Here is a 22,017-nt window from a genome sequence, read left to right as displayed (position 1 = left end):
TTTTATGTTACCAGCTGCAGTAGGCAATATAACTTATATTTATTTACATTTCTGGCTAAAGAGGCGACTAGCATGTATCGATCCATGATCCATCACATAATCATCAAATGATGAACCACGCATCAACCCCACCAAAGCTAACGCCGCCATACACCGAGTGCAGTGCGCAGAAGACGGAGAGGAGAGCAGCGGAGGGCATCGAGCGAGAGCATCATATCATCGAGCATCAAGCATCGAGCATCGAGCATCGAGCAGTTATCGCTAGGGACCAGCTCCGTCGTGAGCAAGCAAGCAAGCTAACAGCAAGGGGAACCGAACGGGAAAGACTTCATTCAAATGGTTCTAGAGGCGAGCGCGAGAGTTGAAACCTTGTAGAAGCATTGTAACGGTTTCTTTGCTTCTTTTCCACCTTTATTTTGGCTCGACTCTTACAGTACAGCTGCGTCTTTCTACCTTTATTCTACCTTTGCGGCTAGCTCTCTCCCCCCCCCTCCACCTCTCTATGCCTAGACAGTCAATAGACTCGCCATCAAAACCTACGCTTTAACGATTAACGGTCAATGGTGGTGGTCATTTGTCCAATCAATCAATCAATAATCAATCAATCAACCAGCCTGCTTCCTCCCACATCGTCCTGCTATCACTACGACTACCTAGGCAGCTCCTCGCCAACTCTCGGAACTCAATTCCTCATGATCGATTTCCCCTCATATTATCAGCATTACTGGTATTATCAGCATCATTAGTATTATCAGTATCATTCTTCATTCTGTGCCTGGCTGCCACTGCTACCACGACGACTATCCCAGTGCCCCGTAATCAATCATTGTGACCATCTTCTATTCTCACACACCTCCTCGCATACCTCCTACACCTCCTACTAGTTTGCTACCCACTGCCTACTACTGCTACTACTGCTACTACTGCTACTGCTGCTGCTACCACTACTACTAGTTTACTACCCATACCTCCTCCTACTAGAGCTACTACTACAGCTCTCTACCCCAACCCAACCCAACCCAACCCAACACAACACAACCACAACCACAACCACAACCCACCAACCTCCTCCAATCCAAAATCAATCTTCCCCCCCCTCCCCCCAAAATACATCAATTCTTCTTAATTCATGTATCATTATCATTAACCTCGATATTCTCGACTGAATTCCATTTCGTTAAATTGTTCCTCTCACGCCAATCTCCTCCAGCCCTTGATTCACTCGAAGATTGCATCATTCCAATCAATTGGTGCTCTTTGTCGCAACGGACACAGTTCATACATTCACAGCTACCACGATCCGCATCCTACGAACGAAGCTTACTCACAAAACGAGCAACTTGCACCTTCCTCCTTTACCTTGCTCACCAAGACTCCAAGAGAATCGAGATAGAAACTTGCAATTGTTAATTTATAACTCGTCTCCCTCTCTCTCCTTCTAGGTCCCCGGTAATTAAACCACATACACCCATCGATTTTCCCCAATTAGGCTTGTCTGTCAAGACTGCTTTGGGGGTAACCTTACCACCTACCACCTACCACCCACCACCTACCACCTCCCACCTAGCCATCTCTGCCTTCCTTACATATCATCCTGCATTCGGCCTACACACCCGCGGCCCTGCTTTTTGCTGACTGTCGATCTATCAAACTCGACATCCAGCACCCTACCATTTTCATTCTATGCCGACACTCGGTTTTTTGAAGAAGAAACGGACGAAGGAGTCTCCGGCTATAACCTCTCCAACATCAAGTCAAGCCACAACCAGCCCGATAACCCCCACATCATCAAGAGGCTTCGATAATTCCATAGCTTCGATCTCGTCCCAGTCGACTTTACCCCAATCCCACGAGCACGAGGTTCTCCAAACGTCAACCTCTCGCACAACGGACGACCAACCGACTGCCGTGGGCAAAAAAGCCTCAATGACACACGGAATAACTCCACAGCAGCAATCTGCGCAAATCCATTCCGATCAACAGCAGCACCGTCAAAACTCTCCCAGTATCAGCAACTTGATTCATCCACCACAGCATGACGGTGCGAGCCAGTCGTATCCAACCCCACCAGCTTCTTCACAGCCTTCACTACATCCTGTAGCTGCTAACGCCAACACACTTCAAATGGACTCCTCGCAGCGACAATCACAGCAGTCACAACAGCAGCCACAGATTAGACAAACCAAGGGCAAATATTCATTGACCGATTTTGATATTCAGCGCACATTGGGCACGGGAAGCTTTGGACGAGTTCATCTGGTTCGATCGAAGCACAACCAGCGATACTATGCTGTCAAAGTATTGAAGAAGGCGCAGGTGCACAAGATGAAGCAGGTCGAACATACCAATGATGAGAGAAAGATGTTGCAGGAAGTCAAACATCCATTCCTCATTACTCTATGGGGTACTTTTCAAGACTCGAAGAATTTATACATGGTCATGGACTTTGTAGAGGGGGGTGAACTATTCTCTTTACTGCGAAAGTCACAAGTAAGTTCAATGACACCGACTTCTTAACAGACACTAACTGTTCAATTCAAGCGATTCCCCAATCCAGTGGCCAAATTCTATGCTGCTGAAGTTACCTTGGCTTTAGAATACCTTCATTCAAAACATATCATTTATCGAGATTTGAAACCCGAGAATTTACTACTTGACAGGCACGGACATCTCAAAATTACTGACTTTGGATTCGCAAAGAAGGTCCCAGATATTACATGGACATTGTGTGGTACTCCGGATTACTTAGCACCAGAAGTGGTCTCGAGTAAAGGTTATAATAAATCGGTAGATTGGTAAGTTTTTAGCCTCTTCATCCCTCTTACACATTACTTCTCCTAGAGCGAAGCGAAAATGCCTCCACGGCAGTGGCCCAGCGGAGCGTCATCAATATCAATCAAATCATCCTCATTATGTGTTTCTTCCTATGGGGGCAAGCCCCCAAACCCCCGTCCTCGCTACGCTCGATTTAACCATATTATCCTAAAAGGTTGTATCATCCAACTAATCTGAATCAGGTGGTCCCTTGGTATATTAATTTTCGAAATGCTTTGTGGTTTTACACCGTTTTGGGATGGTGGCTCTCCCATGAAAATTTATGAGAATATTCTTAAAGGGAGGGTTAAGTATCCTCCCTACATTCACCCAGATGCACAGGACTTGTTGCAAAGATTGATCACAGCAGATCTCACCAAGCGTCTTGGTAACTTACATGGTGGTTCTGAGGATGTAAAAAATCATCAATGGTTCGCTGAAGTAACTTGGGAAAGGTTATCCAAAAAGGATATCGATGCACCTTATGTTCCTCCTGTTAAGGCTGGAGTTGGAGATGCCAGTCAGTTTGATAAGTACCCTGAAGAAACGGAGATATATGGTCAAGGTGGGCCCGATGAGTAAGTAAATCTCCTGACCTTCTTCAAACTTAACTAACAAATTATTAGATTTGGGCACCTATTCGTGGATTTTTAAACAAAAGTTTCATACTCGGAGTCTCGGGCTAGGCTACTTGTTCAAGAATGCTATATTTCTTTTGTACTTTGCAGTTTGAACTATTCTTCTGCACATATATTACAGTACGGGCAAGATAACCTTACGTCACATCATCTCTTTTTGTTTCACAGGCATTGGATTGGAATATTAGGTGGTTTACTCTGGCTTGTTAACAGCCCTTTGGTGATGGGTGGGGTGGCGGTAAGGTGTTGGTATGGTTGGTATCGTACGATGGGACGAGGGATTTTAGTCGACCAGTTTTTTGGTACTAAGAATGTGATGACATTCATGTTCAAGGAAGAGGTATAGTTATCAACGTGTGTGTGGATGAATGGATTACATGATGATGCTCATGCCCCGTTGTATGGAATGGAATGAAACCGAAACGGGTGTGTATGGTATGAATGATGGAACTTAAGATATCAGTTATATGTTCGAAGGGAATTGAAGGTGCAGAGGAAGGGGACAAAAAGAAAGGACCATAAATCCGATTCGTATTAGTGAGAATAGGATATTAATTCTTCTGGGGACTTGTATTTTTGTGTGTGTGTGTGTGTGTGTGTGTGTGTGTGTTTTATGTGACCTGTACGGCGAGCGATTATAATTGGGTGAGGTGAAGTGAGTGAATGCTGGGCAAAAGACTCAATACTCGGGGTTTAGCGAGATAATGAGAGCTCGTAGCCTAGGGTCAGGTGAGAGAATAAGCTTCGAATGCTGGGGTTCCCAAGGAAAGCATGCATGGGTGGGTATGTGGTATGATCTAGAAATTAATGAGTGGGTAGTGAGCGGAGCTGAAGATTTTTGGTCATTGATGTGTGAGAATATCTGAAGGGGGAGGGGAGGGGAGGGTTGGTGAGGGGGATATGGGTCTGAAGATTTCAGGGGGTGGAGATTGTTGTTTTTCCTGTGGTTATTGTGGTTATTGTTTTTTTACTTTCTTTTGGTGGAGAGGAGAGGGGAGGATGAGAGGATGATATGGTGGGGGTGATGATGATGAATTTGTAGTTGGGTTGGGGGGGAAGGGGGAAAGGGGGAGGGGAAAAGAGGGAAAATAGGAAGGAATGGAAATGGAAATAGATGTGGATAGGGAAATTTGAAGAACGAGTAGCTAGAAGCTGTTAGATGAATACCATTATCGTATTAGTCAAGTGGGGTTTGTAAATATACTCGGTTGGTCTTTGCTTTGGGTGGGTTGATGTTGATGTTGATGTTGATGTTTTGGGCTTGGGCTTGTGCTGGGTGGTGAGTAGGGTTGGGCTGGGAATGGGGGTTGGGAGTGGAGGTTGAGTTTGGGAGTTTGGGAGTTTGGGTAGATGGATTGGTGGATTGGTGGATTGGTGGGTTGGTGGATGTGGGATATGGGATGTGGGATATGGGATGTGGGATATGGGATGTGGGATATGGGATGTGGGATATGGGATATGGGATATGGGATATGGGATATGGGATATGGGATATGGGATATGGGATATGGGATATGGGATATGGGATATGGGATATGAGGGGAGGAGGGTAAGAGGAGATGCTGGTGAGGAAAGATTGGAGATGGAGATGAAAATGAGGAAGGGAAAGGTAAAGGGGAAGGGGAGCGTGGGTTAAAGAAAAATGAACAATAAGTAATGATTAGAAAGAAGTATGGATGGGGGAGGTGAGTGGATATTTGGTAGGTGAATGAGTGATTGGGGGGAAGAGGGGTTGTGAATATATGTTTATAAGTCTGATGGTGGTGGTGTTGAGATTTGAGCAGATGGATACATGAGATTTGGGATGGTGGAATAGGAAGGGGGAGAAGAAGGACGGAAGTGTGTTGTGTAGTAGAGCTTGGTATTTGCGAATTGGGATTTGGTATGTCTAGGGTGGGGATCAGCAAGAAGAGCAAGTTGAAAGAAATGAGGAGAGTGGGAGGGATGGGGAAAGGATGGAGGAGAGAAGAAGGAGAGGAGGGGAGATCTGGGGAGGGAGAATGGACCTCTTTTTTTATTTTTTAAGTGGGAAATAAAGGGTTGAGGATGAGAGTAAATGGGATGCGGGTGATGTTTGGTTCAGAAGTATTGAGATTGATGTCCGCGATGAGGTTGCTGACTTGGCTGGCTTTGGCATGATAGATAAGTCAGCTGTATGATTATGGTTATGGTTATCTAGATGTATAAACATGTACTCACTCAAGATGAGTGACGGAAACTCAAATTTCAATGGTTGTGGCAATACAGTTCCAGTTCACTGGAAGTTCCAAGGGCTAGATTTTAGATGGATGTGGATATTTGTTCGCTTCGCTCCATGCGCATTTGAACTTTACATATGAGGTTGAGTATGGTGAATGACTTTGATAATCTAGACTGCTCGTGAAAAATGACGTCTATGGAGAATCCTGGCAAACGGGATATCGAGACACGGGGATTTGGAGACCTAGTAGACCTATACATGATGAAAGCTTGAGAAGACCTAAAATTAACATCTAGTCCGGCATGACAGCCTTATGCATATGAATAGGGAAGATCTAAATATGCGAGCAATAGGCGCGCAGATCCGAGTAGACGGGATCCTGGATTGCGAGGAAGTGCACATGCAAATAGAAATATGTGATATATTCCATATCATGTACGACATGCAAAAGTTTGAATTGTGATATCGGAAACTTCCCCATTTGAATCTGTGTTGAAAGGATAGGGCGAGCGTTCCACTGGGAGACCAATCTTATTTGCCAGCAATTGATCTGCCGCGATCAACACCCATGATAAACGCCCAAAGTGGATGGATGGTGCGGGGTAATTTGTTTCTATATTTGAGAGTTCGTCACATCCAAAAATAACTCGAAGTATCGTAGCTAGCGAGGGGTTGCACGGATTGGATATGGATATCTATCTGTACGTGACTGGGATTCAAGGGGGGGTTAGGCGCCCGGGAGCTCGTCACGTCTTGAGGAAATTGATAAAATCCTAGCTTGGTCATGCTACGTACCGATCTATTCGCATACATAGCGTGCAGCAGGGTGTAGATTTATCGCGCCAAGGTGCTCTACATAGTAATCTGCAATTCCCAAAATAAACTTGCCCCGTCGGTTGAAATCAAATGAATGCACTGTTTTATTTTAGAATACACTCTCACCAATCATCTCATGCCGTCACGAATGTCTTGCAGATTGCACGCGCCTTTCACACTAGAGAGAAACCATTTTCCCCTGGGTGATACTATTGATGTAGTACTAGATGATCATAGAACAGAATGTAGTCAAAGCTCCATGGGCAATCAGTGTCTTGCGCGATTTGCCTTATAGACCATGTTAGGTACATGCTAATAAGGCTACATACATGCTTGTCTCTCCGCTCTGCGGGTAGCATGCATCGGAGAGTTTATTTTGGGTATTGGCGTCTCCTTGGTTTTGAGGGGTTGAAATTTATATGTATATCTGTTGGCTGGTCCCTTGAGTAAAGTAGCTCTCTCCATCGGCTTCAGCTTTTTGCGTTAGATATCAAGATAGACAATTAAAAGTCTCTCGATAACATCGACTCATTGCATCTCGGTTCGCTGTCGTCAATATGCCTATCTCAAAGCTCAACATATCCTCTCCATTGGAAGCAGGCACATCGTTGCTCCAACCAATGCAACTGCCGTCGGAAATACTCGAAGCTCTCGATTACGTATCAAAACGTTTGGTACGAAAGAGACTTCACTTATCATTGATCGTCGTCAAAAAAGATAATCAAATCCAAAGTCCCGCCATCTCCAAAGCTGCAGCCGCACCCGGTTCTTATTCTCTCGCTGCATCGCCATCAGCACTCCTTTACAATAGCGCACCACTCACATCACACGTTCGCAACATTTCACTCTCAAGTCGAGGTCCTTCTCCAGTTAGTTCCCGCTCTTCGAGTCCAACCAGCACGATCTTCTCCAATTCTCTTTCTGAGCGCTCCACCTCAACAACAACATCTACCCTCTCCACCTCAACAATCTATCTTTCCCGCACAAAATACTCCGGCCTTCCTTCTTCGCCAAAAGATACCATGGCCCACCACATCCGCGCATCTATCTCTCCTCCCTCCTCCCCCTCTTCTCCACCCGCAGAATGGATCTCCCCCGACACCCCAAACCGCTACGGCATCACCCTCATGCATTCCACCAGCCTCACCCCGCGCGCCGAACGCATCCTCCGCTCAACCATTGCCCGGGCCGAGAAAAAATTCCCCTCCATCGGTTCCGACTGGCTCTCCTCCTCTTCTCTCTCATGCCCCATCTCTGATCCCTCGACTCGAGATCTCATTCGTCGTTCGCTGACTCAAAATCGCCTCGTGTTCACCGCTCCGGGATTATCGCTTTACTCGCTTGACTATCTGTATACATTTAAATGCGCGCTTCATACTTATTCGCGCAGTCTCTCGGCGGAAGACATGGGCGTTGCGATTGATGAGTTGCGACGCGTGGTTTTGGTGCGGGGAGGAGCAATTGGGAGGAGTGAGGTGATGAGGGGGTATGAGTGGTTGGGAATTTCGCTGAGTGCGCTGTGTGATGTTGAGGAAGGGTATAAGAAGGTTTACGGGGGCAGTGCGGGAGAAAAAGCGATTTTTAATGATGAAGTGAGGAAGTCGCTTTCGGTCAAGACGTCTTTTGGTGTTGGGGAAGAGGACTTGGTGGAGGTGGGTGAGAGTGCTAAGGGTAGGGATGGAGAAAGTCCTCTTTGGGAGAGGGAGAGCGCGAATGGAGATGGGGGGAGAGAAGATCGGGGACCATTTTTGAGGGGTGATAGAACCCCGAATCGAGTGGAAGATGTGAGTCCGGGGACTAGGGGAGAGTGGGAGTATTTGATGAGAGGAGAAAGGAACCTCACTCTTATTGAAGTGGATTGTTAAAAATTGGTCTTGTTTTTACATATACATATATCTGGGTTAAGGAGTGCGGGTTATGGCGTATATATTTCCCGAGAACAAGAGCTGTGATCGGGAGGATTGGGGTTTTGTTTTATCTGGGATGGATGGGTGTTAAGTTATTATGATGGATGGATGGATGAGAAAATTATGGACTTTGTATATACTTTTACTGCATCCTCATATATATATATATATATATCTATTATATCTATGATTCTACATACCCAGATTCTTGACTGCAATCTATGTCCTCTCTTCACTGTGCATATATACCTCTCTCTCTCTCTCTCTCTCTCTCTCTCTCTTCATCTATCTTTCCAAGTTTCCTATATATCCATAATACATAAATCGCAATGAAATTCCTAACCTCTATCCCCACCATGTATTCTTGTATTCTGTAGAATTGAATTGAATTCCAACTTTCACCAGCGCGCTCCATGCGATTTTTTGATTTTTTTTTTGATTTTTTTTTTTGATTTTTTTTTACCGCGCCCTCTCTTATTTCCACAACCGAGGAACTGCTCTGTCAATCATTTCATTAATGCGAGAATATATTTCCTATCGCTGGACGAGGAGGGCTTGGTGTCTTGTATCCTACAAATTACCCAATAGATAATGTGATCAGTTCGTTCAAAGCGGTAGCAGATCGATGCCCAACTTTCGGGAATATCCCTAAGGGGGGCCTGCCTTCTCGCTTACTGCTGAACGCCGTGGTGGTTACCAGCGAGGTGAGTGAGGTGAATCAGAGAAGAATGGAGATCATCTCTATGCATCGGTGCCAGAATTACGCATGTGAGATCGTGAAATACGATTTGAGAATAGTGTATATGGGTATCGAATTATTTCTCATTTCTTATTTCGTATTTCCAATCCAGCTCCTTCCCTTCTCCATTCTTCCCCATCATCAGAAACCAATCTGTTATCCTAAACCCTAATCTACCACCCATATTTACTTCCCGCTTCCTTCCTATTATTCCTACCCGTTGCGAAACTCTCCTCCAATGCTTCCCTCTGACTCTGCGCCGCCCCAACCAATTGTTTCAAACTGTGTTTACCAGGCGCGATTGCTCTGACAGGATTATGCACAACTTGTTCTCCTGCCGCGCGGAGTTCTTCATTGTGTGCGTATTCTTGATCTGTATTGAAATTGATGATTTTGGTTGCGGCCTGTGGACCTGAACCACCACCTTTTTGACGACCGAAGAGTTGGCGGCGTTCGGCGGCGGAGAGATGGAGAGTATCGGCTATGGAGGAGAGGGATTCGGTGTTGTGGTTATTTACTGGAGGCGTGGGAGCGAAAGGGAGGGTGTGGCTGGTTGTTGGGGTGTAGTCTTCGTAGATGGGTTCTTTGGAGGGGGTAGGTTGGTAGAGCAGTGGTTTGTATTCTCCATTTGAAGTGGTGTTTGGTGTGTTCACCGGTTCTACTTCTAGAGAGAATAAGGATACTTTTGGTTTTGCCGCTACCTTTCCGGTATTTTGTGGAGTGGCTGGTGAGTTAATTTGTGGTGTTGAAGTAAAAGTAGAATCCGTAGGTGCATTTGAATTTGGCTTCTGGGGCTTCTTTTTTGCTGGCTTCCTCGCGACGGATAATGGTCTGAACATTAATGGTTTCCCGACCAATTTGACTTCATCTGCTGGTTTCTGTTCATCGACCAAGGAGCTTGGAGGAGGTAAGTTTAACCCAGACCCACTAGCTCCCTCTTCCTCTTCAGCAGGCTCTTCCGTCGTGTATTCTCTCTCCTGTACCGGTTCTGGTTCCCGACTAAAAGCAGGAGCTGCACCAGTCTTCAAACTAACACCAGCTCCCAAACCACTCTTTCGCGCCGCATTTCCACCACCCAGTGTCGCACTTGTAGATTGTCCTGCTCTCTTTGGAGCTGGCAAGAACGAATTAAATCCACTGAAAGCTCCACCGCCTGTCTTCGCGCGCTTCGTTGGAGGCTCATCGGTTTTGGTATCGTCTTTCAAAGATGCTTGTGGTAATGAAACGCGAATTTTGCCAGGATTTGATCTATCGACAACTTTCTGGAAGGCAGGTTTACCAGTTGTGGATGTTGATGTTGGTGGCTTTGGCGCAGTAACCTCTGGAGAATCTGAATCCTCCGAATCTGAATAATCTACCAGTCCCATTGTTGCGGTGTTTTTTGATGATTTGATTGTAATGGTTTGTGGTTTGTGAGTTGATGAAAAGGCTGTCACTACAGCCTGATGAAAACCGCACAGGCGCCAATTTTAGTGTACCCCAGATAACCTTACTGTAAGGCTGAACACTGATAGTATCACAACTTCACCCATCATGTCGAAATCAATTATGAAAGCTTGATAATGACTTGAGCAATCGTACCTTTCAAACCCTTTTACTATTCTTTCACACTTACGAGCCGGTGATCGTTTCTATACATTATTTACACTATTTTTCTACTATGTCGGTCATCCAAGTGGAAGAGTAAGATTTCTAACTCCCCAACCGTCCCACTTCCTTAATCTAACTGACGCGTTACACAGTCTCGTCTCTTATCAATTGAGATCAAATTACTTAAACACAATCGCAGATGGTGTTGGCGAGCGGCTTATAACAATCAACGATGGATTTCTAAACACTCCCGGATTCAAAGCTGCTGGATGGCGTACGAATGCCGCGAATATAAAACGAACCCATTCCCCACCAATACCGACCGCCATCGCATCGGAATATTTCCAAGCACCACCTAGATCAGCTGGTCTGGCACCTTCAGGTCTCGAAGATGAGGTTGACGAAGGAGGTTTGCTCACAGGAGGGGCAGGAGATACTGTTGGGCCTGGAATCGCTACGAAAAGGAGGCGCAGACGAGAACAGATGGAGGAGGAAGATAGTAGTGATTTGAGTGATGATAGTGATGATGATGGAGATCAAAGGGCAGCTCAACAAATCAAATTCTCTAAAATGCCTATACGAAATCGTTCGGGTTCTTCTCCTATTCGTGGATCCAATCTTCGGCAATCTACCACTGCGAATTCTCCTTCACGTACTCCAGGACCTGGCATAAGAAGAGGTTCTCAGTCTGCCGTGGAGGTTGTGAAAGAAAGAGCCAGAAGGGATACTGTTACGAGTAGTGAGATGTCATCCGATAATGAATTTGATGCATCTGCTTTTCAGAGACAGAGAGAATCGAATAGGAATGCTGCGAGAGCCGGTAGAACGGTTCGAACACATCCGTCGGACCCTGATGTGGGTGTGAAGAGACAAGTCAGTGATCTCTTAGAAGAAGAGGAGGAAGATGAGGACTCGGGATCAGATATGTCTTCCACATTTGGTGGTAGTATCGACAGTGCATCTATATTAGATAGCGTTGATGGACCGATAACTGCAGCTCCAGAACATATCGGTAATACTATACCTCGAGATCTTATACGATCACCAACGAAAAGATCAAAGCCAGCGCCTCCAGTACTTCAAGCCCTACCACCTCCTCGGCCAATTAGTATGATACAACCTAAGAGTTTGTTGACAGCCATGATTACGGCTAAGCGAACGAAAGCTAACATGCCGTTCGAAAATTTTGCATCTCTCTCTGGACAAGGTGATCCAAACCCTATCAATATTCGTATATTGGCACCATTTGCTACTTCAACGAAGAAGCCATACGAAGTATTGATTCGAAGAACTGTTCATGAAGATGAATCACATAATCGACCAGTGGTTATTACAGATTTGATCGGGCTGAGTCTATGGAGGTATTTTGAGGAAAAATTAGAACCTACCATAGCCCCTGAGAAATTAAATGTCAACCGATGGATCTTAAGGATGGTCGACGATGGGGAAGTAGACACTGACTTCCCACCTCTTGATCGTCTCAAGCCAGTTACATCATTTACGTTTGCCAACAATAAAGCTGGACCAAGAGCGAGATCAAATTCCAAAACTTTTGACGAGTTTGCTTTGGTCGAAGCTACCGATGAACAATTTGAAGAAAATCAGAGGCTTACTCCTCAATTCAAACAGGAGGCGGTTGCCTCATCTGAAGCGGAAGAAGAGTTTACTCCTATCAACACACCCAAAGCCAATACTTCATTTCCTCTTGGTACACAACCTTATCAAAATCCTCTTCTTACAACTATGACTGCGTTACGGAAGAATTCCACATTGGCAGATGCACCTACAATTGGAACAGCTCTCACTCAACCTACTTCCCGAGGTGGCGGGACTAAAAAGATATTGAGTATTCACATTCATTCGATAAATGCTACACCTGGACAAATGGTCGCTCTAGAAGTCACGACCGATACTTACTTAGCTGATGTCCTAGATACGGTTTGTAAGAAGAGACAACTGGACAAAGCAGGGCACGTTCTCAAACTTACTGGATCTGGGACTGTCGTTTATCTTGATCGTACAGTAGGATCAATTGGTAATTCATCAGAGTTGGATTTGTACCGGCGACGTTTTGCTACGGATGGACCATTAACGATGACTGGTTCGCCATCAAGCAGTACGCCCAATTCATTAATGGTAGATCGACCCGATCCTCGCAAAGCTCGCAAGGGAACTCAAATGTTAGTACCACATCCTCTTATGGAGAGTGTCAAACAAGATGAACTTGGAAGTGCCAATTATCGAAGGTATATAGTATGGAGAAAACAGCCCATGAGGTTTGTAGGAATGAACGAAAGGGTGATTGCGATTGATGGAGAATATTTACATATTCTTCCAGCATCCACAGGAAAGACAATGTTTGAAGGACAAGGCAAAACAACCACGGTACATTTTAGTAATGTGGTTGGCTGTAAAGTAACACGAAGACACCCGACTAATTTCAAGGTATGTTATACAGAATCCAACATCTCTACCCTCAAGTCTGAGACTAATGGATTATGTTAATACAGCTTGTGGTATATAAATCACGAGAAGAAAAACGATATGATTTTGAAGCCAAGAGTGCAGATGAAGCGGCAGAGATAGTATATGAGATTAAGAAGGGAATCGCTCCATACCAAACCAATAATTGAATGGATATCATCTACGTTGTACCCAAATAGTCTGCCTCCACGGCAGTGGCTCCCGGAGGGCCAGCGGAGCGTCAATTGCAATTCTCCCACGGATACCCAGCAATGAAATTTTCTCGATATTGAAGAATTTTGTTGAAACGTTTTGAAAGCACAGAGCGGTTGGTGGCGATGAACTATTAAGTAATTGGCTAGATGTTCAAGTAACTTTTCTTGGATTTCTTGGATTACTTTCCCCGATTTGATATTCGAAGAAAGATCTTCCGTCGGCCATCAGCCACTTATTAGATTATTACCAAAACGCAGGTGGCAATAGAGTGTACCTCCAGCAGAACGAAAAGACCATTTGACGAACCCTTTTTTTTGATATTCGATATTAAATCAGATAGTCCATACCTTGAATTCACATTAAGCGAAGATGTGGAAAAGCTTTTGATTAAGTTGAGATTTATATTTCTTGTATACATGATTAGACATTGAGCTTATGATATGATATTTGAATATTAGTATTTTTGAAGTATGTTTTCTTTTTCCTCCAAAGGAATTGCTTGCGTGATTTGGATGTCCCTGTCCCTGTGTCCCTCGTGTTTCTGCTCAAGTGGCGTTTGATATTCGCGGCTGAGGCTGAGGGTGTGGCTGTGGCTGTGACTGTGACTGGGACTCGAAAACACGGCTAACCGGATATTTAATTGCCGATGCTGATGCTGATGCTGATGCTGATGCTGATGCAAGAAAATAAAGTTGGAATGTCAAGGATTCCAAGGTTACCTAGGTAGGTTCGTTCGAATCTTGTTATCCTATCAGATTAATCCTGGGAATGATCTGATCAATAATTCCTATGGGTTTATTAATAGTAATGGGAGGAGTTATGAAGGAATTATGAAGGATTAATGAAGAAATGATAATGAAAAAAAAAAAAAGGTAAGCCAGGAATTTGGTGACGCTATAGGTACGCTCTGGTTATGGTGGAGGATGGATGGATGAGCGGATGGATTGGATTAGGTATGATTTTATGTTTTTTTGTCTTTGTGTTTTATGGTTTATGGTTTATGGTTTATGGTTTATAGTATGTGATTCGACGAATGAGAGGAGAGGGGATGGATGGATGAATGGATGGGATGTAGGATTAGGCAAATTGTATAATTTTTTCTTCAATCTTCTATATTTTTACAATTTTTTGAGCAATGTAAATGGAATATTATATCAAGGTTATTTGTAGATGTGTGTTTTTCTAGTCAATTGTATTTCTAGAATGAGTAAATAAATGTAAAATGAATTTGATGATATTCTTTAATAAATAATTAGATAAGAACTATTAGTGATAAGTTTTGGAAAATGTTTATGTTATGTTATATAATGTGTGTTGTATAATGTTACAAGTATATAACTTTTTTTAAAAAAAAAATAAAAAAATAAAAAAATTAAAAAAAAAGTCATTTTTAGATTGATTCTTTGGGTAATTTTATTTGTGTATATATATGTATATGTATTATAATTTTTTGATGAATGTAATTGATATAATCAATATAGGTATGTTGCATATGCTTATTAATTTCAATGGGATGGGATGGGGGGCTAGGATCTAACGCGGTTGAGAAACTTGCTTGGAGATGATGCTGATGTTGGTTGCTGGGGCTGTGTGTGGCTGGAAGGAAAGGCTGGAAGCTAGGGATGTGCCAAGTGCGGGGATCGGGGATCGCGGTTGGATGGATTATGGATGGGGGAGCTCGGGAGGTGGAAAAGTTTAAGTTGACTGACTTTTGGGTGTTTGGGTTGTTTTGTTTGTTTGTTTGTTTGTTTGTTTGGGTTGAGTTGAGGGTTGCGGGTTGCGGGTTGAGGATTGGTGTTGGTGTTGGTGTGTTTGAGGATAGGTGGGTAGGATTGGAATAGGTTGGATTGGAATTATTCTACTTTCTGTTGTCTCTTTCTTGCTCTGGTTTATTGTTCGTGTGTATAATTACTTCGTTGGTTCAGTTCGATTCAATTCGATTCGATTGGAGCCATCTCCCCAGCAGTAGGTAGCATAGCACAACCAACTTCAACTTCAACTTCAACTTCAGCACCAACTTCCAAACGCGCCAAGAAATGATGTGCAGTAGGGATTGACATCTCGTTACATAAAACGAGATGGACTGCTCGTGTGTGATTTGTGCATTTCTCCGGGGTGGAGTACGGGATGCTTGCGAGTCGGTTGAAACGGCAGCTTGCTTGGTAACTTCTTGGATCTTGGATTTTGGGGGGGAGGGAAGGAAGGGTTTCTGGCTTGGGGATTTGTTTGCTGTGCTGTGCTGTGCGAGTTGTTGTGAGGTGAAGATTTTGCACAATATTTACAGAGATGTCGAGATATCTCGATACAGCTAGCTAGGTATTTCTCGGACTCTTCAACGCGAAGTGTATATTTTTATGAAAAATGCTAAATGTATGCTCGCTCAGATGTCTAGACTCCCGTGTGGAATAGTCAATCGTCCGTCGACTGTCTAGACCATGTGGATATATATGTGCATCTACTAACCTCACCTCGTATGCGTACTCATGGTCGGTGACACCGTCCTTCTTCTTCTTCTCTAGTGTGCTGTCTCGACTGTCTACTTGCAGCGAATTTGCTGGGAGGGGGTACATTGTGGCTGGGAAATTGAAAACGACATACTTCGTCGGCATAGCATGAAAGATGGTAAATTGCTCTTCTCGATTCTCGTGAACATCGGAATTTGCTGGTGGAGAGGTGAATCCGGTGGTACCGGTGCTCCTCTCCTTCCTTGCCTATATGTGAGCTTGATATTATGTCATCATAACCATCATCATCATCATCATCATCATCATCGGATGTTATGACATAACAATGTCACAGGAACTGGACCAAGCGGGTTGTCTCAGTGATTCGCCATACGCATACGGACGGAGTGTCTGCTTTGCCTGTCGATTGGAAACGTCCATGTTGTCATAACACGTGAAGAGTGGATGGATGGGAGGATACGAAATGTTTTGTTTTGTTTGCACTGCAGGAACAACGTTACGCAGGCATGTATGTATGTATGTATGTTGTGATATAACACTCCATTTCCGTTTTGGTATGGTACTTGCTTCCTAGTCACTCCTGTACACAGAGAACACTGCTCGCTCAGAGTCTCACAGCCTCTCTCCACAAACCCAAAATAGCTTTTCTTCCAAATCAACGCGATGGGTCTTGGGAGGATGGCGTGGTAAAGTGTATTTGAGAGGAGGGAAATAAATAAGAAATGGAATAATGTACACCGAACATTTATACACGTTATCCTCAATTATGCTCGATTATACCCGATTCGTCCTAGCGTCAGATCTCAAGTCCAACAGAACAAATCGAACAAACGGGAAGCGTTCAGCGGAAACTTGCATCCCTCAATTAATTCTCCAAGTTGATTCGATGGACTTCTGTACCCTTGGCCTCTGGGCTCTTCCTTTTGCCTCTGCCCTTACCTTTGTCGACCCGACCCTCCCCTCCCCTTTGCCTGTGCCATGAAACTAGGAGATTAGCAAATCCCCACTAGAGCTAGTCTGGCACGGCAATGACGTGAATTCTACATCAAACCTAATTCCTTTTCCATGAAATGCCACGAGCCAATCAAAAATCCTCTCCATCGGCCACAAAGCTGGAAAAGTGGATCGTCCTAAGCCACTTATTAACTTGGAAAGCGATGTGATGATGAGGCTAGTATCACCTAGTGGAAGGGCCTCCTGCCTAGGTAGAAGAGGAAGAAGACCTTGGTTGGCATACATGGAAAGGTCGTTTGTGCTGTTGGTGGGAGGCCTATATAAGACTTCGGCTTCCTGTGACCTGAGGAACTTTTCTTCTTCTTCTTCATATCCAAAACTCTTACAACTTTTCAACTTCACTCGATACCCCCAAAAGTCTTTCTTACTTTCTTCATTGCCTACCCGATACTTCTTTTAACTCCAAGTTTAAATTCATTCAACCGCAAAGATGCAATTCAAGAACATTGTCGTTTTGGCTTTGGCCGGTGCTGTCATGGTATGTGTTACTTCCCTCTTGTGGATGTAGATCGATGGATCTGTCGACCAAAGACAATATACACGTGTATAGCGATACTAACATGATATCTTTAGGGTCAATCCTCTGTTGAATCCATCCTCTCAGATGCTACCTCCAGTGCTGCAAGTCTCATCAGCTCCGCCACTGACTCCGCATCGAGTGCATCCATTACATCTGCCTCTTCCGCTTCTGATTCCTCTGCTTCCCTCGCATCTGGTCTCTCATCTACCCTCTCTTCCGTCTCATCTTCCATCTCATCCGTCGTCTCCTCTGCCGAGTCTTCCATCAACTCTGCTCAAGCTTCCGCTGAATCTTCCCTCTCGGCCGCTCAATCTTCTGCCGCAACTCTCACTGGCTCGGCCGCTTCCTCTGCTTCCTCTTCTCTCGCATCTGTCTCGAGCTCCCTCGCATCCAGCTTGAGCTCGAAAACTTCCTCTTTGTCTTCTTCTGCCAGTAGCCGTGCTACCTCTGCTGGTTCAGTCGTCACCACCACCAACTCTGCTGGTGAGACTGTCACCTCTACTTCCACTGCCGGAGCTGCTATCCAAACTGGTGCTATGGGAGCTGCTGCTCTTTTCGGTGGTGCCGCTATCTTTGCCGCTGCTTTGTAAATGAGGGAACGGATTGATTGATATCTTTCTTTACTTTACAACATACAACGGGCTTGCATATTGATGTGGGATTTCTATTTCATTGATGGGAATCTTACAGGGTGATGGATTCAATGGTTTAACTGATGATCGTAATGATGATGGTTAGGAGAAATGGGTACTGCGAATGGACGCTGTACTTAGTAACATTGCATTTCATTTGCATTGAGAAATAAAAAACTATTACATGAACATAACTAATTTGTCTACTTGCTCGTGATGATTGTCTTTGATTTATGTTGTTTTGTGTCACTGTTAGTCTTCCTTGAACAGTCTTGACTGCTGTTGGTTTTTATTGACTGATATTCAACTTTGCTTTAGTTTGACTTGAGATATACTTGCCAATATATGAATATGTGGATATAAGAAATACTCTACACAATATACATAACATCATAGAGAGCTATATACTATTACTCACTACTCATCATTATTCCCAACACACAATCAGTAACAAATGATATGATGTATTTTATTCATTCATTTATTTGTTTTTGTCTTTTATATATTATATACTATATATTATACATTAGATGAAGATGAAGATGAAGATGAACTTTTCTTTAATGGGGAAGTTTAGGCGGGGAGAGAGAGAGAGTGTGTGTGTGTTTGTGTATGTGTGTGATTACAAATCTCACAATAGAATGTCGGGAAAATAATAATAACAATTATAATGATAGAAAGATGGAGTAAGAAGGGTGTGTTTGTTTGTTTATTTATGTTGAAATTGGAGATTGGAGATTAGATATTTCAAGATCTTTTTGGTATGTCGACAGATTGAGATTGGGAAGGGCGATAGATGGGTATGCAGGTGGCGATGGTATGGGTATGGGTATGGGTATGCGTCTGCGTATCTATTCGGATTCATGTGGTTACAGAGGTTAGTATAGATGGGGGCAAGCCCCCAAACCCCCATAGCTCGCTGCGCTCGAAGGGAAGTGGGATGATAGAGTTCAATACCTAGGGAGAGGAAGGAGAAGTCGGGGGAGGGGGGGGGATTAAGACTGATGGGTATTTATTTATGATTATGGTTTATGGATTATGGATTATGATAGCGCGGGTGAGTTTGATGTCTATATCTATATCTATATCTATATCTATATCTATATCCATGGAGTGAGTGGGTTATGTAGAACGGTTATGTAAAATGATGTCGGCTGTAGTGAGTGAAGGAAGCGTCTAGGAGGGGCGGCAGGCTGGGTAGTTAGAGGGATACCGGTTAGAGCACTCGAGGGATTCAGATTGGTTAAAATACTCGAGCCTGCTCATTTATTATGTAGATAATGATTCCGAGTATCGGATGCGAAGAGAGTCGGGGTCAGAGTCGGATTCGATTTTTGTTATACTTGAAAAAGATTACGAGGGGAGTAGGAGTGGGAATAGGAATAGGAATAGGAGAGCATCGTGAAGATATATATATATCGAGTCTCTTCTCTTGGAACATGTTGATAATGCAGGGAGGGATATATAAAGAGCAACAGGGAATAATAGCTATCCATCACCCGGATTCGATCGTTCATATGAGATATATATAGAAAAGTAGGTGACTATTTCACAATACAACGTCTAAAGAAATATCTATTACCACCAACTACTTAGAGTATTATATAATACTAGTAATATCTATTATAGTTTCTTTCTTTCTTTCTTTCTTTCTTTCAATCTGCTAGCTTTTCGTGTGTGTATACTACACACCACGTATTTTTAAACTCATTCCTCCCTTATCAACCTCATACTCCTCTTAGAGGGAAAAAAACAAAAAAAAATATCAAGGTATGCATGCATGCAATGTCCAATTTAGTTTCTCGTACCTGGAATCATCCACAGGGGGTTAAGACGCGAAGTCGCGATATATATATATCAAGCAGGCGCGTGATTGCTTGTTGGCTTGTTAGCTTGATTAACGTGATACAATCGATCCATTCGTATCGTAATATTACAATGTAATACACGTACATAAATTTCCTTCCCTACCTTGGGCTTATATATATATATAAGTACGATGCTAGATAAGTATTTCGTCTATGTCTCCCGAGGGAGACGTACATAGCCGAGATATATTCCCAGACCGCGTCGATCTGAGACTAATAATTCCTGAATAATCAACTCCTTACTAATTGGCATGCAAGTTACATTTTGCGCTTCTCTAAATCGCCGAAATTGGGTTGGAGAAGGAATAGTTGAGTTGGGTTGAGAATTCTCCGATAATCTGTAAATTTGATTAGAGTGTTTATATATAATAGTAAACCCCTCTCTTTTCAAATGTAAGATTTACCCATGAGAAAGGCTTAAGCGAATTCTAGTATACTTGGGCTTCTTTGGGCCACTGCGAAGATTTCAATGCTATAATACTATGCTATCAATGCTCTAGATCTTTGAAAGTGTATCATGAAAGTACATTGGCGCGTAAAGCTTTAAAAGTCATTTAGGTCGTGGTATCTCTTTTTGAAAAGCTTAGATTGGGCTAAGGAGACGTTGAAACTGTTGCATCAATCCTTTCACTTCAGGAGTAAAAGTTTTAGATAAATAGCATTTTATCCAAGTCTTAGCTCGCTTTGGCTAAGCTGATAACATTGTAGCTTTACATAAATGCTTTTAGTACTTTTGGTTGGTAATTTTATTGGAAAAGCTGGAGACAATACAACGCATCTTCCCTGAATACTTTTTCTCCCAATCAATCTTTTATATTCTCCACCACCGGAAAGTTGATATATATACATACAATAGACAACTTACATTTAGAGATCCCAAACAACCTAGCAAAGATGACAGAAAGTCAGCCCGCCCAATACTGTGTTATATTCATAAAATAGAGTGGTTCACCATATAAAATACCGCAAAAACCTCTCCGTGTCTTTGTCGATTGATGTAGAGCAAGCTGTTGAGTCGGTAACTCTGGGACAATCATCTCGATCACTTACACGCGTTGCTGTTGGAAGAGTATAAGGGATGTGCAACTATACGTACGTAGTCTTTGATAGATGTTGCTACGAACTTTGTGAGGTAACTGAGAAAGCAAGAGAGAGGAGATCCTGTACTCAAAATACGAACGTAATCTCTATCAGAAGAATCCATGACAGCTCGAGTTGTAGTGGAGTGTATTGACTTCTAGCTCAAGTACCTAGTGGGTACACAGGAATTCCCTGGAGAATATGTTGAATACACGTATACCGGTTTCGACGACTGCATCTCTGATTGAATAGTGGAAATTGTAGGTCTGGAAGCGAGCGTCTGAAAGTATATATGTTTGGCCGCCAGTGGGTGTGCGGACAAGCGGGTCATTACAAAAATAGACTTAGCAACCAGTTGCTCGCTCATCATACCAAATACGAACAATCTTATGAACGGATCCAGTGGTAGCACACCTTCTAGCCCCATTGGAAATATTGGAACAGCATTGAATATTGTCTCGTGGATCCAAAAGATTACTGGAATTGGGAACAATAATATCACACCCGGGGATCTTACCAACACCTCACTCCACCCCATCACTCCCCTCCCCTTCTTTCCCTATTCCCCATCCCTCCTCACCCCTCACCCCCAACAAATCCACAAGAACATAAATCCATTCCTCCTTTCCACCCCTCGAATCACCAAATTACTTTCCAAGCTAAGCAACCAGATCCATCACACTACATCCCACAGCAAAACATCACATCACATCACATTACATTTTCTAAACCTCCATTCTGACATTCCAGACCATAAAATACCGACTATATTCTATCGTATCATATCATATAGAAATTTCCACCTCACCTCACCTCACCTCACAGCCTTTGTTTTCCTCCAACATGGAAAGAATATCTATATTTACGCTCTCTTACGATTTCTCCCACCCCAGCTTTACCTCTATGGAGAGAGAGATATCAGTAGATTTTTACACTTGCGATAGTCATCATAAGTTCCTCCTCTCTCCTTCTTTCCATTCAAAATCATCTCGAATATCTAACTCTTCACCATTCGATCCCATTCAACTCCAAACAATCAAGAAAGATAACAACTC

General features: G+C 43.5%; 5 protein-coding genes across 5 annotated transcripts; 4 read left to right on the top strand and 1 right to left on the bottom strand.

Moving 5' to 3' along the window:
- Positions 1-112: 112 nt before the first annotated feature.
- On the top strand, positions 113-4,019 carry Bcpka1. The gene is made up of 4 exons (XM_024697868.1): positions 113-2,490; positions 2,542-2,795; positions 3,018-3,392; positions 3,441-4,019. Exons 1-4 carry the CDS (start codon positions 1,684-1,686, stop codon positions 3,466-3,468), a joined length of 1,464 nt encoding a protein of 487 aa, XP_024553684.1. The 5' UTR covers positions 113-1,683; the 3' UTR covers positions 3,469-4,019.
- Positions 4,020-6,673: 2,654 nt separating this feature from the next.
- On the top strand, positions 6,674-8,531 carry BCIN_16g01120 (hypothetical protein). The gene has a single exon (XM_024697867.1). It carries the CDS (start codon positions 7,026-7,028, stop codon positions 8,331-8,333), a length of 1,308 nt encoding a protein of 435 aa, XP_024553683.1. The 5' UTR covers positions 6,674-7,025; the 3' UTR covers positions 8,334-8,531.
- Positions 8,532-8,875: 344 nt separating this feature from the next.
- Positions 8,876-10,557, bottom strand: BCIN_16g01110 (hypothetical protein). The gene has a single exon (XM_001551099.2). The coding sequence runs from the start codon at positions 10,479-10,481 to the stop codon at positions 9,288-9,290; it is 1,194 nt and encodes a 397-aa protein (XP_001551149.1). The 5' UTR covers positions 10,482-10,557; the 3' UTR covers positions 8,876-9,287.
- A 95-nt stretch (positions 10,558-10,652) lies between these two features.
- Positions 10,653-13,850, top strand: Bcavo1. Its single transcript, XM_024697866.1, has 3 exons — positions 10,653-10,797; positions 10,857-13,149; positions 13,215-13,850. The coding sequence occupies exons 1-3, from the start codon at positions 10,775-10,777 to the stop codon at positions 13,335-13,337; spliced, it is 2,439 nt and encodes an 812-aa protein (XP_024553682.1). The 5' UTR covers positions 10,653-10,774; the 3' UTR covers positions 13,338-13,850.
- Positions 13,851-16,972: 3,122 nt separating this feature from the next.
- Positions 16,973-18,208, top strand: BCIN_16g01090 (hypothetical protein). Its single transcript, XM_001551095.2, has 2 exons — positions 16,973-17,340; positions 17,436-18,208. Exons 1-2 carry the CDS (start codon positions 17,293-17,295, stop codon positions 17,970-17,972), a joined length of 585 nt encoding a protein of 194 aa, XP_001551145.1. The 5' UTR covers positions 16,973-17,292; the 3' UTR covers positions 17,973-18,208.
- The last annotated feature ends 3,809 nt before the right edge of the window (positions 18,209-22,017 follow it).

The sequence above is a fragment of the Botrytis cinerea genome, chromosome 16, assembly GCF_000143535.2.
Source record: "Botrytis cinerea B05.10 chromosome 16, complete sequence".
Classification (NCBI taxonomy): Eukaryota; Fungi; Ascomycota; class Leotiomycetes; order Helotiales; family Sclerotiniaceae; genus Botrytis; species Botrytis cinerea.
Note: the sequence above shows the minus strand (reverse complement) of the source record. Positions and strands in the feature narration are given on the sequence as shown.

Bases quoted from the DNA above. Each gene is read 5' to 3' on its own strand.
- BCIN_16g01090 (XM_001551095.2), top strand. From the start codon at position 17,293: ATGCAATTCAAGAACATTGTCGTTTTGGCTTTGGCCGGTGCTGTCATG. The intron at 17,341-17,435 runs GTATGTGTTACT...TGATATCTTTAG, and splicing joins CTTTGGCCGGTGCTGTCATG to GGTCAATCCTCTGTTGAATC.
- Bcpka1 (XM_024697868.1), top strand. From the start codon at position 1,684: ATGCCGACACTCGGTTTTTTGAAGAAGAAACGGACGAAGGAGTCTCCG. The intron at 2,491-2,541 runs GTAAGTTCAATG...GTTCAATTCAAG, and splicing joins CTTTACTGCGAAAGTCACAA to CGATTCCCCAATCCAGTGGC. The intron at 2,796-3,017 runs GTAAGTTTTTAG...AATCTGAATCAG, and splicing joins TATAATAAATCGGTAGATTG to GTGGTCCCTTGGTATATTAA.
- BCIN_16g01120 (XM_024697867.1), top strand. From the start codon at position 7,026: ATGCCTATCTCAAAGCTCAACATATCCTCTCCATTGGAAGCAGGCACA.
- Bcavo1 (XM_024697866.1), top strand. From the start codon at position 10,775: ATGTCGGTCATCCAAGTGGAAGA. The intron at 10,798-10,856 runs GTAAGATTTCTA...CGCGTTACACAG, and splicing joins TCGGTCATCCAAGTGGAAGA to TCTCGTCTCTTATCAATTGA. The intron at 13,150-13,214 runs GTATGTTATACA...ATGTTAATACAG, and splicing joins GACACCCGACTAATTTCAAG to CTTGTGGTATATAAATCACG.
- BCIN_16g01110 (XM_001551099.2), bottom strand. From the start codon at position 10,481: ATGGGACTGGTAGATTATTCAGATTCGGAGGATTCAGATTCTCCAGAG.